Source organism: Pelophylax lessonae (genome assembly GCF_965119305.1).
Source record: "Pelophylax lessonae genome assembly, chromosome: 1".
NCBI lineage: Eukaryota > Metazoa > Chordata > Amphibia > Anura > Ranidae > Pelophylax > Pelophylax lessonae.
In genome coordinates, this window is record NC_138768.1 from 137,926,091 (window position 1) to 137,941,811 (window position 15,721).

Genomic DNA, 15,721 nt, shown 5'->3' on the forward strand with positions numbered 1-15,721 from the left:
CACCCCCTGACATTATTACGCTGTGTAGGCCACGAGTGAGGCATGTGTTCCACCCCAGCCTCGGATGAAGTACTTTCCCTGCTCAGGCTCTTCATTTCCACCAACCCCCCTGCTGCTGGACGGTCGAGGGAGACGGAGTCACAGGGACAGGAAAGGACCCCGCTTCAGGTCGTTATGTGCTTGCTATACGCAACCATTTTTTAAGTGTTTAATCTTCGTGTGCCAATAAAGGTTGCTATACTGCACTTAGAGGCGCCTTCTTAGGTTGAGTTTGGGGTTTAGTTCAGTAAAAACGCAGCTCAGCTGTGCATTTTTACTGGAATTATGGGCTTGAGATCTTGATGAGTGTACTCAAATATCCATCCAATGAAAATTAGTGAGGGTTTGGAAAACCTTTTGCAAACAAAGACACAACATTAACGAAAATAGCTTTCACATGAAATATTTGTTGTGCCAGTCATGCAGTATAAGAAACTGGGCAGAAACTGCAGGAAGTTTTAAAGGGAATGTACAGTACCTTTGCACCTATTTTTACTTTAGCCATAGCTAATAATCTGGGTAATCTAAAACATGGTCTGCTATCCAGCCAGTAGATGGAGTCTATTTACTCATTTGTCACAGTGATGACTCCCCATCCTTAGAATTAGTCCAAGGATTTTTCTTTTTTGAAGATTAACAAAGCAAGCCAAACCTGGTCTTCCACTTGCTCTCTATAGATCAAATGTTGTACACAAAAATAAACTGATCTAAGGGCTGAGTCGCACTGCACTGGACTGCACCAAAAAGTAGTGCAACTAGTAAGTGGGCTACATAAAAAAAAACACCACACTCTAACGAGATCGCATGATACTTCTTTACCACGCGATCCTGTACAGGTAAACACTGAGTTTGTGACCTGTGTTTGGATGTCATTAACAGTGACATCCTCTGAAGATCACAAATGCACAAAAAGCACACGGGATGGGCAGAAAAAAAAAAAAGGCAGAAAATAAAAACCACACCATCACTTGTAAACTCAGCCCAGCTTGTAAAAAGTAAATACTTTAGTGGTGTGTTTTCAAACTGTTATTCTGCTCCTCCTTGGCCACTGTAGGAATTATTCCCTTCCAGGTGTGACAAGATACCTGCTCCCCTGGTAGCATGATGTGGTTTCTCCTTCAGATTCATATGTCCTACAGTGACATAAGAGGTAACGGGTAGAACCAAACTATGCAGTGGTAGGTATTCTTCACACCAAAAAGTGCAATACCTGCAGCAATGAAATTTGAAGAGAAGGGCCTCTGGAAAGGTAAACATGCTCTTCTATGGTTGTGTCTATAAGGTACAGTGTCACTTAACTAGTTCCCATCCGCGCTACAGCCTATATACGGCTGCAGCGCGGACTCGAATTTTCGGGAGGCCGTTTTTAAACGGCCTCCCAGTGACACGCCCCCCGCGCGCACGCAGCGGGGAGAATCTGTGTCGGCCGTGTCCCTTGGACACGGCCGATCACAGATCGTGGTGAATGGTCAATCACAGCGGCCATTCACCACGTGATCGGATCATCCAATGAGAGATGATCTCATATGTAAACATATGAGATCATCTCTCATCGCCGGCGCTCCTTCCTCACACGGAGCCTGCAGTGTGAGGAAGGAGGGAGACCTGCACAGCGCCAGAGACATGTAATCAGGGCACTGATCACCAGTGCCCTGATTACTAAAAGGTAAAAAACATACACAGTGCCCCCCCCATTAGTGCCCACAGTGCCCGCCATCAGTGTCCCCCATCAATGCCCACAATCAGTGCCCATAGTGCTGCCAGTCAGTGCCTGCTCATCTAGGCACTGATAAGCACTGACTGGCAGCACTATGGGCACTGAGTGTGGGCACTGATGGTGCTGCCCATCAGTGCTCATCAGTGCCACCCGTCAGTGTCCATCAGTGCCACCCGCCAGTGCCCATCAGTGCCGTCTCTCAGTGCCGCCTCTCAGTGCCCAGCAGTGCCACCTCTCAGTGCTCATCAGTGCCGCCTATCAGTGCTCATCATTGCGGCATATTAGTACCTCCTCATCGCCCATAAGTGCCACCTCATCAGTGCCCACAAGTGCCACCTCATCAGTGCCACCTCATCAGTGCCCATAAGTGCCACCTCATCAGTGCCCATCAGTGCAGCCTATCAGTGCCCATCAGTGCCGCCTCATCAGCGCCCATCAGTGCCGCCTCATCAGCGCCCTTCAGTGAAGGAGAAAAATGTATTTTCAAAATTTACTCAGAGAAAATAAGAAACTTTTTTTTTTTTTTTTTCAAAATTTTCTGTCTTTATTCTTTTTTTTTGTAAAAAAATAAAAAACCCAGAGATGATTAAATACCACCAAAAGAAAGCTCTATTTGTGTGAAAAAAATGATAAAAATTTCAAATGGGTACAGTGTAGCATGACCGCGCAATTGTCAGTCAAAGTGTGACAGCGCTGAAAGCTGAAAATTGGCCTGGATGGGAAGGGTGTTTAAGTGCACAGTAGGCAAGTGGTTAAAAGGATGTTTTATTTGATTGCATGTCACACATATAAATATACATTTTACTTAATGATCAGGACTAAACCTCTACATTTTTTTTGGGGGGGGGGGGGGGGGGGGGGGGACTTAGTCTGGTGAAATATTGCTCCAGACCCTGTTCACATATTACCAGATAATTCTAACTGCTCTGCTCAGAAAAAAAGCCTGTTTAGGGAGCGCAAAAAGCTCATGCCCCAAAACGCATAAAGGAGTCAGGAAAGTCTACCACATATTGTATTCTCTCAAGTCATTTATCATCCCACAGTGAACTTTTAGTCAAAAAGCACATCACATTCAACATTTATAAAAAGAAAATACAAAAAGTAACTAAACAAAAATACAAGAGTATATGAGCCTTACAATAATGTTGCTGTAAATATCATTTTCCCTACTATGGCTTGGAGATTATAGTTCTGCTATACACCATCTCCAATCACACAGGATTAAACAATTCACAGGCTAAGCACCCTGCTGTAATGGACAACATTGAGCTTCTGTATACACAGGCACTCTTCTTTTTAAAGCTTAACACAGAAAAAATACATTTGTTTGTAAATGTGGAAGTTTTCTGATCATCATTTAAAGTAGAAGTAAAAGCTAAAAGGGGACAGTTTAAAGCCGCCTTCCATTCTCCCCCCATTGATAAAGATGCTGCATACTGCTTGTAATAAATCAGTGTAATGCTTTTACAGAGCTCCATCTGCTGTGCGTCAGTGAGAGCCTTGGCTTGCTACACTCTCTCCCCTTGTCATCACAGCGGTGACATCACAGGTAAGTGAATTCAGTACTGCGGTCAAGCCCCTTACGGATGCACAGCAGACTGAGCTTTGCGATTATGTGACCACTCCAAAGTGGAGGGAGAAAAAAAAAAAAGGTACTTACACTGATTTATTGCAAACCGTGTGTGGCTTATTAGTGAGGAGGGCAAGGCCCTAAACCAGGGGTCTTCAAACTATGGCCCTCCAGTTCAGGAACTAAAATTCCCATCATGCCTAGTCATGTCTGCGAATGTCAGTTTTACAATGCCTCATGGGACGTGTAGTTCCGCAACAGCTGGAGGGCCGTAGTTTGAGGATCCCTGCCCTAAACCTTGTATTTTAGTCTTACTTCTACTTTAAACTCACATTTGATAAAAAGATGCTAAAATGTACTAGTCCAGTCCATTACAATAACGCTGCAAAAAAATCTCAAGAAGAATGACCCAACATTTCTAAACCATTTCCACAATTTTTTAACAGAAGTAAAATTTCCCTGACTTCTTAAAACATGAATTCCAGGTATGGTAAATTTTTAGTTACATTGGTCGAGCTTAGAGAAATATTGTATCTGTAAATATAAACCATACCTGGCAGATTTCCCTAACAACTGGAACTAAATTAGACACCAACACTCCAGTGATCTCCTCTTGCTTCTGTGTCCTGAACGGCCATCCTGCTGCATTGTGAACACAGGTAGTCTACCACTTGTATTCGTCATCTGCCTGCCTCTCCACCTCGTCCAATCAGAGAAAGCTTAGCATTCATTAATAGGATGCAAACCAGTCTCTGAATGGTGCATGTGCTGAGCAGCCAACCGCCTATGTTCAGAATGCATCAGTCCAGCCACTCGCCATGGGACACGGAAGTGGAGATCACTAGAGTAGCGGTGTTTACTTCAAGGAATTCCCACTACCAATGGCATTGATCAGCTGTGGTATATACATAGGTACATTAGTCCAAGCAGGACCAATGTAACTACGTATAAAATATCCACACCTGAAAGTCAGCTTTAAAGCCTAACTCCAGCCAAATGTTAATATTTGGGATAGACGTGCAAGAATATTCAAGTTGTTTTTATTGCTGTTTATAAACTGATTGTTTTCATCTCCCTTCCTAACCCCATGTCAGCAGGACAAGAAATGAGGAGAGTAATAAAAAGGGGATTTTTTTCACTTCCTGTCCTGACAGGAAAGGGAAACCTTGCCAACGAGGACACACGCATGAAAAAAAAAAAAAAAAAACTTGAGAGGTATGTTTAATTCCCCACAAATATAGAACAAATGATTTGACTGGAGCTGAGCTTTAACTCTTAAGGTGCTGAACCAATTTTGTTTTTCCTCACTTGTTAAAATACAATTTTAGGCCTGGAAATGTAAAATGCCAAATACAATGCACATTTTCAGAAAGCAGAGGACCTGTAGAATAAAAGATAGTTTGGTAGTTTAAAGTTTTAAAGGGACAAGAAACTTGCTAAACGTTCTAAAACCAATATAGCAGAAAAAAATACAATACATTTTAGTATACAAAAACACATCTATACTTTGTAAAACATAAAAGAAGAGACTGTCAAACAAATAAATACCAACTAGATCAGGCCTCAAAATTCCATGAACCGGCAAAACTACCACAAATGATATTTTAGTAATTGCACATCGGCAAGGTTTTAAATTTTTTTTACAGCTCAACAGTTTAACCACTTGCCGACTGCCGTCAGTATATTTACTGCGGCAGTCAGCCCCTCACAGGCAAATCGCGATTGTCCGTTACAGCGGGAGAAAGGCAGATGGCTAATGTAAACAAAGCCGCCTGTCATTCTCCCCAATATAAGAATTGAGATCATACAGTTCTGCTATGTAGGACTGTTGATCTCTGTTCTTACAACTAAAGCCACATCCAATCACAGTTAGAAGCACGCCCCTAGGGACACACTTAACCCCTCCTTCTCAAATAAAGTTAACTCCTTCCCTGCCAATGTCATTTTTACAGTAACAGTGCATATGTATAGTACCGATTACTGTAGTAATGTCACTGGTAACCCCAAAAGTGTCAAAAATGTCAGTCAAGGGTCCGATCTGTCTGCCGCAATGTCGCAGTCCCGCAAAAAAAAAAAAAAAAAAAAAATCGCAGATCGCCGCCATTACTCGTTAAAAAAAACAAACAAACAACAAAAATCTTTCCCTTAGTTCGTAAACGCAATAACTTTTGCGCAAACCAATCAAAATACGCTTTTTGCGATTTCTTTTACCAAACATATGTAGCATAAAACAAATGGGCCTAAAATGTTAAAAAATTTTGATTTTTACATTTTTGGGGGGATTTCATATAAAAAAAAATTTGAAAAATATTGTTATTTTTGCAAAATTTACGCTCTTTGTTTATAGCCCATGATAAAAAAATCGCACAGGTGATCACATACCACCAAAAGAAAGCTCTGTTTGTGGGGAAAAAAGGACGTCAAATTAGTTTAGGTACAGCGTTGCACGACCGCGCAATTGTCCATTAAATCACGCAGTGCCGAATCGCAAAATAGGCCCTGGTCAGGAAGGGGGTAAAATCTTCCGGGGCTTAAGTGGTTAAGGATGACTGTAAATGATGGCCCTGGAATTAGTCCTCTTGCTCTAGTGTACGTGATTGTACAGTACGTGTTACAAAATTGCTTTACACATGCATCTGCATCCTATATGTGTATATTTAAAATGGTGTTCCTTTGTGGCCCAAATGCATGAAATGTAAATCTCTCTTGGTGACAGTTTTAGCCACCTGGAAAACTGACTTTATTAACCCATTCACTGACCTGGAAATGAGGAATGCCTTAGTGGTCCTTTTTCTGAAAAGTTATGGACAAGACAACACTCCCTTTGGAAAAAGTGGCTTGACCACATGGAGTAAATAAAAATTGCAGCGAAAGCTAAATTACAAAGAGTGCTTTATTAATTCTTCCTATGCTGTACAGCATTGAAGAACATTTTTTTTTGATAATTGCTAAATGTAGTGAACTATAAAAAAAAATCTCTGGCTTGTAGACATTTTGGCATTTAAAGAAGTGATCATGAGTATACAAAGCAGAAAACTTCCACATCTTAAAGAAAACTAAGCATTTTACTCGCTCTTCAAACAGCTGGCATAGGGTACCTGTATTCTCTAAGAGAGTCTTTGGCGTGCTGGGTTTGTTAATGATTTCTACAAGTTGGTGTAACACCATTGCAATATAAGGCTGCATTTCAAGTCCTAAAAAATATAAAAAAAAAAAATAAATACAGGCTTCTTAGTTAAGACACCTACTGCATATTCACATTCACAATAGGAAAAGAAAAAAAAAAACAAAAAAACAAAGATAGATTTTTGTACTCGCCGTATAAACCTTTCCATGGAGTCACTGAATGACACAGAGGTACAGAGGTCTTTCACTTTGGTTATATTGAAGTACTGGACAATGGCAAACAGTAGGCCAGCCAGAGAAGATTTTCAGCTACCAGCATGCTGCTGTTTGGTAGCTAAACAGTATGATCATAAACACAGCGTGGTGGAACTTATTTCCCCTCAAAGGACTCCAAGAAAAGGATATTACAGTAAGTACAAAAATCCTATTTTATCTCATCCATTGAGGGACACAGGAAATATTTTACCTTTGGGAAGTCCATTTGCTAGTACCTAAATTTTTTTTTTTTTTTTTAAAAAGACAAGGTTGTAAAAAAAGACCAGGTGGCAATGTTGCAAACAGGGAAACTGTTGCTCGATGCCGAAAAGCCCTAGAAGCACTAACTGATCTAGTGCACCATGATTGGAAAGGGTGGGTCCTGATCCTTGAGTCCATAAGCTTAAAATGATGATCTGTCTGAGCCACCTAAACATAATGGAAGAAGCAAATGTATCCTTACAGAGACCATCTGGGATGAAGAGGGGAATCAGTCCTTCTGAAAGAAGCAGTGGCTAAGAGTTTGACTCACAGCCTAAATCACATCCAGAGAATGGAGGGAATTTACGTTGGTCCACTGGAGCCGAATAAAGGTAGAAAACACCTTAGGCAGGAAGGAAGTCATGAGCCTCAACACCATGTCAACATGCAAAACCAGAAAAAGCTCCTTTTAGGATAAGAAAGCAAGTTCAACTTTTATCTTGTGGACGTGAAGGCTACAAAGAACACCACCTTGTAGGCGAGAGTAGAAAGAGGAATGTTTGACCGGTTCAAACAGCTTATGAAGTGCAAAGACCACTAGATTCAGCTCTTACAGTCCCATTGGAACAAACAGGGGGCGCTACATGGAAGACTGTAATAAGTTCATAAGGAGTTGATCTGTCTCTGAAACTAGAAAAAAAAAAAAAAAAAGGTGCAGGAACCTGACCTTAAGTAGTGTTCAGTCAAAAGCTGGTCTAGGACCCAGCTGAAGGAAAGAAAGGATTCGTCCCATAGAGAAACTTCTAGGGTTTTCCGCATGCCTTTCACGCCTGATGACAGACCTTGCAGGAAAAAAAAGTCTTCTTAGCTTTTTCATCAGAAATCAGATTTAGAGATTCCCATTTATCTAAACCTGGGCATCAACACCCATGCTGTTAAAGCCAGCAAACCAAGCAGGATGGCAAATCGGCCTTGGAGACAAAATATCCAGATTATTTGGCAGATCCCACAGAGCATCCACCAGAAATCTTACCAGGTTGTATTCAACATCTGCCTAGGCCAGTCCAGAGCAATGAGGATCACTAAAAGGCCCAAAGGGCCTTCTATAACCACAAGGCATTTATACAATATGCAGGATTTGGATCACCTCGCTTTACTGTTCTTAGGGGTACTATACAGAGATGACCTCTAGCCCCCAAATAATTCACCCCTGAAACTGAACCCCAGGCCTCACTATCAAGGCAAACCTAGATGGCCGAAACATTGGGGTGGTCGGATACCAACAAAATGTGTGCCGTTTTGCAGATGTGCCCCAATTGTATATCAAATAAAAGTGACATGCAGATGTTTTGGGGCTTTCTGAACATACAAAGACAATATTAATTTCTGCACATAAAAAAAAGTTAGTACTTACCCTGTCTTTCTTTCCTTTCTGCCATGCTGGCTTCCATTTTAGGAGTCTACAGCAGTGCCCCCGTCCTTGCGGCTTGCGCTGCGGCAGTCCTGGTGTGTGCTTGTCTCCGGCAGTCCTTGGAAGAAGGCAGGCACTCCTGCTGCTGTGGGGACCTCTCCATGGCCCGATTATCCTGACAGCAGTGCCAGGCTAATGACAGCTTCCAAGTTAGGCACCTGGGTCCGGTGAACACACACAGGGACGGGAGTCAGACTCTACTGTCCTGTGTGTGCCTGTTTCCGTGGAGGTGCACAGGCATTCCTGCAGTTGTGGGCTCCCCCTCTACGGCCCATGTGGACTGACAGCAGCGCAGGGCCGACAGGCACTTGCCACAGACATCCCAACCTGCAAAACCTAATTTCAGGGAGGTGGCTCTCTGTGTACCCCCCCCCCCCACCAATTTAGCACAACTAGTGGGATGATCAAATGAAATGCAATTAGTATACTGGAGGTTTACTTCTCCTGAGAGATATTAAAGGAACACTCTAACCACCATGACCACTTCAGTGATTTGAAGTGGTCATAGTGGTAGGAGTCAGAAACACTGCACATGCTGGGATATTTACAATTATGTGCTGGGGGGCTAGTTGCACCTATAGCACATGTGACTTCATGCTGGTGGGAACTGCTGGCAGGTTACTGCTGGCGGAGAGTGTGAAGAGCGGGGCAGGAGGAAGCATGCAGAGCTGATGCTTCCTGTATCTCTAGGTCTCCTCACAGGCGGAGTGCTATACAGGAAGCATCGGCTCTGTTTTCACAGCTGACACAGACAGCCGGGATATTGTGCGGCACTTGAGGGTGTCAGGAAGCCGCAGCATGTGGGAGAATCCCGCGGGTGTCAGGAAGCATGTGGGAGACTCCAGCACCTCTCGGGGAGATTTGGGATATCTGTTTCCCCCCCAAGTTCAGCAGCGGGATGCACAAGGGAGTCGGGACTAATGCCTGGCTGGAGCTAGGGGTGGGTCGCTGGGCAGGTGGGGGTCCCGGGGCAACTGCCCAGTGTGCCCATGCGGTAAGACGGCCCTGCATTGAAGAATACCTGATCAAGTCCCTAGCAATAGACAGAGTCCTATGCATGGCTCCCGATTTTCATAAACATTAATTTAATGCTCAGGAACTTGCTGAAGATAAAAAGGACTCTCTAAAATATTCTGGGAGATTGAGATCACCACTTACATCCTTTGCAATACTCACTTACAATCCCTTTTTTTCCCCAGAATACAATAAGCCACATTGATTCTGTGCTGGTATAAAGCAGGTTTTCGCTGGGTGCTATTTTACGCTACCCTTCAATGCAATTCATACCAGGCTCCCTCTGTAGAACAATTTCATTTTCTTCAAATGCATTACTATGTGCAGTTAACCCTAAAACACAGGTTCACTTTTGATTTTTTCTAAAAGGTATACCATCATCAATCTAGAACTCCCTTTTGGAGGGCAATCTGTCAAACCCCCTACATTATGACTGTTGGTGGGAAAAAGACTTGTGCGGACCATTGGAGCCACAATAGGTACAAATCTGGGATACAATTACACATGGATTGTTAACCACTTCAATACCAGGCACTTTTGCCCCTTCCCTGCCCAGGCCAATTTTCAGGTTTCAGCGCTGTCGCACTTTAAATGACAATTGCGCAGTCATGCAACACTGTATCCAATCAGAATTTTTATCTTTGCACACTAGAGCTTTATTTTGTATTCAATATCACCACTGGGTTTACTACTGAAATATGAATTTGTTTCGGTTATAACATTTTGCTAAAGAATTGTTGTTCATAAATTTAGGTCAAAATGTATTCTGCTACTTTTTTGGTAAAAATAATCCAAATCAGTGTTTTTTTTTTTATAGTCTGTAGGAAAGTTAGAGAGAGAGTCCACAAACTATGGCATATATCTGAAAATTGGTCAATCCTGATGTACTGCCTGCCTCATCTCATTTCTTCAGGCCCAAAAATCCCCCCTTTTTGGAAAGTAGACAGTCCAAGGTATTTAGTAAGAGGCATGTTGTAATTATTTTGGAAAATGAAGGGAAAAGAAAGAAATTCCCCATTTCTTTTTTTTTTAAACATAATGTCACTAGTGCAGTATAATGTCATCATAACTGGTAGTAGCCGGCTACTGAGATCGGGAACTTCCGGAACGCTGACGAGCGGGCGGGAGACCGGTAAGCGGCCGGAAGAGTCCGTGGTGCTTACATTGTTGGTTTATACGCTGTGTTTTTACCTGTTTGATGTGAGTGTAATGGGTGAGGGGGGGGGGGTTGGGTGGAGGAGTCAATAAAAAGTGCACGTTTTTATCAAGCAATACTGCTCTATAAAACAGCCATGCAATGCAATGGCCATGCAATACTGCTCTTTCAACAGCCATGACGTTAAAGCCAGCGACTGTAAAGCAGGATGGAAGATCGGTCCCTGAGACAGCAGATCTTCCCGCATTGGCAGCCGCCATGGAGGCTCGACAGCCAGGTGAACGATGTCCTTGTACCAGGACCGGCGTGGCCAGTCCGGCGCCACCAGAATCACCAGTGTTTGTTCCGAGGTCAACCTGCAAAGGAACCTGGACAACAACTGAATCAGAGGAAAGGCATAGATCAGACGATACTGACGCCAAGGCACCACCAGAGCATCCGAGGTGTCTGCCAGAGGATCGCGCGTTCTTGCCACGAACCTTTCCACCTTGTGGTTTAGAAGAGACGCTAACAGATCCACATCCGGGGATCCCCACTTCGCACACAGCATTTGAAATACCTCCGGGTGCAGGGACCATTCCCCCTGGTCCAGGGTCTGGCGGCTCAGATAATCGGCCTGTCAATTCTCCACACCAAGAATGTGAACTGCCGATATCGCCGGGACATGCGTCTCGGCCAAGACAGAATACTGGTCACTTCCTGGGCCGTCCGGGCACTCCTGGTGCCCCCTTGGTGGTTGATGTAGGCCACCGCAGTGGCATTGTCCGTCTGCACCCGTACAGGACGGCCCTGAAGTCGATCCGACCAGTGGAGAAGGCACAGCCTGATCGCTCTCAATTCCAATATGTTTATCGGAAGGGAGGATTCCTCCTCCGAGCAGGTGCCCTGGGCAGATAGGTTGCCCAGGACGCCACCCCAGCCCGACAGGCTGGCATTCATGGTAATCACCGTCCATAGTAACGGCCGGAAGGATTTCCCTACCAAAACAGCCGGGGACTGAAGCCACCACAAGAGATCCATTCTGGTTTGGCGACTCAGAGACACTCTCAGGACTGAGGTAGTCTGTCCCACCTGGCCAGGATCTCCGCTTGGAGAGACCGCGTGTGAAACTGTGCAAACGGTATCGCCTCGAAGGCCGATACCATCAACCCCAGGGACCGCATACAGGTCCTGAGTGACGAGGATTCGTTGTCCCTGAGGGACCTGACCTTGGACTGCACAGTCCGGAGCTTGTCCTCCGGTAAGAACACCTTTGCTTGAGCAGAGTCCAGAACCATTCCCAAATACGGGAGACGAACCGAAGGAGACAAGGTCGACTTCTGAACGTTGATGGTCCAACCGAACTCCTGAAGCATCTGGACCGTAGTGGACAGATCGCGCAGCAGGCTCTGACTGGCACTTGATCTTAACAGGAGATCGTCCAGATATCCCAAGACTGCAATGCCCTGTGCCCGCAACAGGCGCCAACACTTTGGTAAAGACCCTTGGTGCCGAAGCGAGACCAAAGGGTAACGCCACAAACGTATAATGATCCTCCGCGATAGTGAATCGGAGGTACCTTTGATGACCCTCGAAAATGGGGATGTGTAGATACGCATCCTTCAGGTCGATAGAGGCCAGGAATTCTCCCGGACTCAGGGAGGCTACCACCGAGCGGAGCGATTCCATGCGGAACTTTCGAACGCGCACGAAGCGGTTCAGAGCTTTCAAGTCCAGAATCGGAAGCACTTTGTCTTCCTTTCTGGGCACAGTGAACAGATTCAAGTTAAAAACCCCCGAAACCTGTCCCGATGAGGCACTGGGACGATTACCCCCTGAGCGAGGAGATCCTGTACCGCTTGATGCAGGTCCTGTAACCGCCCTGGGGTCAAATGAAGATTTGAGGGAAAGAATCTGTCTGCCGGCCGTGAAAGAAATTCGATCTTGTACCCTGATCGAATGATTTCCTGAATTCACCTGTCCGGAACTCTGAGCAGCCAAGGTTGAAGGAAACCGCGCAAACGCCCCCCACCCCCGAAATGGGTGAGGGCGCCCCTTCAGGCAGACAGACGCCGCACCCGCATGGCCGGATTTAGGTTTGTCGGCCCAGGGTTTTCTCTGGCCACCCTGGCCCTTGAAGGGTTTCCCCTTGTACTGTGCCTTGAAGGCACGAAAGGACCCCTGATTAGGTTTAAAGGTGGGACCCCGCTTGCCGCGGAAAAATTTGCCCTTAGGATTCTGGGGCAGCAGAGTGCTCTTGCCCCTGTGACACCCTTTACCAATTCATATAGGGATTCACCAAAAAGGCGAGACCCCGCATAGGAAATATCAGCCACCGCCTTCCTGGATTTCTGGTCAGCCGACCAGCTCTTCAACCATATAAGTCGACGGCTAAGCACCACGACACTGGACAGGCGCGCAGCGCCAATGGGGCCTCATTTAAGGCCGGATCGCACAAACAATGACCCCCTGATAAATCTGGTCCACCATCTTCATGGTAGTGGGTGGGGGGCCGAATCAGCCACGAGAGTGCGTCTGAGCACCTTGGTCCAATCCGCCACAGCCTGAGCCGCCATGACAGAGGCGAAACTAGGCTTTAGCATGGAACCCCCCACCACATAGGTGTGGCGGGCAAGAGACTCCAGCCTCCTATCCGTCGGTTCCCTAAATACCAGAGAATCTTTGCTGGGAAAAAATCCTAGGCCTTTTTCTAGCAGCACGTTCAGTCATCAGCACATCCATTTTGGACACCAAAGTCGCCACTACAGCAGCCAAATTAGTCAGGGTAGAGGATTCAGAGGAACTTGAATCCCCTACCAAGGCTGGAGGGAATTTGCTGTCCTGGGATTCCATTACCAAAAAGTTTTTTTTTTTTGAAAGGTACTGGCCCTTTAAGAGCGCCACGGACCCCGCAGCACACCGCTACAAAGACTGTGGAACACAGACCCCCCGCAGGGAACAAACTGAAGCCAGGAAGATTGCACAAGGGAGTAAAATAAAGGACAGCAAAACAGAGTCCCACAAGTGTGTTACCACCGCAGTCGGTTGCTCCTGAGTGAAGGAAGGAAGTGATGTCACTGCCAGAGACTGAACTGAGGCTGCAGGCTAAGGAAACATGGATGCCTTTGTAAAGTAATGGGAGGCTTCGGCAAAATGCCCGACATGTGCTCGGAACAATCGTTTGCCACACACAAGATGGCGCCGCAAGACGCCAAAATACACTACATACAATGCTGTATAAGCGCCCACAGTGAAGCCAGACATGCTGCACAACTAAAATGGCGGACCGGCGGGTTTTAACCCCGCAGCGGTCGCCGCACGTGTCTGTACCTCCAAGCAACCTAAAGTGACACAGGAGAGGGATCCCCCCAAAACACCACACAGCGCTGGCTGTGAGAGAAAAAACCCCCGAAGGGACCGGGTTCAGGGAGCCCAAAACGCACATAGGGGACACCACAGATACCCTGGACTGCCGACCCCAGACAGAGGCCCCACACAGAGTGTACTTACCTGTACCCGATGGCGTGGGGTGCCTCATATCAAACGGGAAACCGCCCGCCCTCAGATGGCAGGGGAGTGCCGCCAGCCAAAAACGCAGGACACCAGCAGTGCACGGACGAACTGTGCATGTGTCCGGTGAGGTAGCCACCTCACAGGCTGCATCCCTGAGGACAGGGATGGGTCGATTGCGAGGTCAGGGCAAACGCATAGCCTGCTAAATGCTCGATGGCGGGCTGGGATTCCATCTGACCCTCTGTCCTGGAGAACCAGGACGGTCAGTCCGATTCCCAGCTCCGCAAACGGCGTCTTCATCCGAAGATCCGACTAACGCTGACAAAATAAACAGCTAGTAATGCAAAGAAAAAATGACATTTTCAGAAAATAAAATCATAAAATAGAAGAAGGCTGAGACCATAGCCCCAGCAAAGGGAAGCCTGACTACTCCTGAACTAGGCAGAAGACAAACCGAGTTGGGATGGCTATTGCAGGGGGGTATTGGACCAGTGGGACAGCCCCCTTGAGTGTGTATGTAAATGCTTTTGTTTTAACAAGTCTTTTGCCTATCTACTCCTAAGGAGAGGAAGTCAATACCCCATTGGTGAAGATTGTATGAGTGGGCGGCGACTGTCGGAGGACGTAAGAGAAATACTGTTTTTAGTGGTATTAAGTATTTAAATAAACAAGTTTTAAAACTGTTTTACGCTATGGGAACCCCTGTCTTCTCCCCCGACATATGAATGGATGGGTTGATGGTCCTATGTTTACGAGATGACAACAGATACTGCAGAATATTACTCCCAGGGGGAAAGGCTTTATTGGCCGGTTTATTACCAGCATAACCATAAAATGTCCACAAAATGGCAGCCTCCACAAAGGTATTAGAAGCAAAATCCAGTAGGAGCTAAAGAGTATAAAAGAGAAGAGAGGCGCCTCCAAGTGTAGCAATATGGTTACATTTAATGACGGTTCAACATTTAGCAACACACATAGTTGAGGATTAAAGGGGCACATCTAAGTATGCAGGCATCCGGGGTAAAGCTGTCCACATAGACCATCCTCCTCACCGCCATCAGTCTGTAGTAGTGACCAGGAAGACTACCCTGCAGTAGAGCGATCTGAAAGCAAGGCGTGAATTGCTCGTGGAGAGCAGTCTGGAAGGGATGTCATCGATGGCGGTGCGGAGGAGGGTCTATGTGGACAACTTTACTCCAGATGCCTGCATACTTAGATGTGCCTGTTTTAATCATCAGCCATGTGAACTAAATGTTGTACTCTAATTAAATGTAACCATATTGCTACACTTAGAGGCACCTCTCTTCTCTTTATACTTAAGTTGTGCCATGATACTATTTATATATCAAGACATCGCTTGTTTATCAAGTCAAAATTGATCAATACATTTTGCCTGTCTTGCAAAATGCTCTCAAACCAAGTTACTCTCAAGCCAAGATTTTACTGTACAAGATTTTATTTTAGGTGGTAAGTGGAACCTTTAGACTAGTCAAATCTGTCAGGACAACTTGGACCTCTGCTTTCAGGTTGATTCGCTGGTAACTCTAGGGGCTATCAACTAGTTTACATGGCCTTGGACTTTGATATCCCTTAAAATCTCTCTGAATCCTTATTTAAAATCCCTTTCAACATACTATTTAAGTGCTGCACATATCTTCACTGTCTCTAAAGAGACTCTAG

General features: G+C 45.5%; 1 protein-coding gene across 3 annotated transcripts in view; it reads right to left on the minus strand.

The window, feature by feature from the left end:
• Positions 1-15,721, minus strand: part of TNPO1 (transportin 1) — a 542,580-nt gene that overhangs the window by 40,730 nt on the left and 486,129 nt on the right. For all 3 annotated transcript variants that reach the window (XR_014225578.1, XM_082265499.1, XM_082265498.1), the window contains exon 19: positions 6,425-6,520. Coding sequence is in view for 2 of the 3 variants with exons in the window: in XM_082265499.1 (XP_082121625.1) it covers positions 6,425-6,520 (96 nt within the window). In the remaining variant the exon portion in view is untranslated. The remainder of the gene's footprint in view (positions 1-6,424; positions 6,521-15,721) is intronic.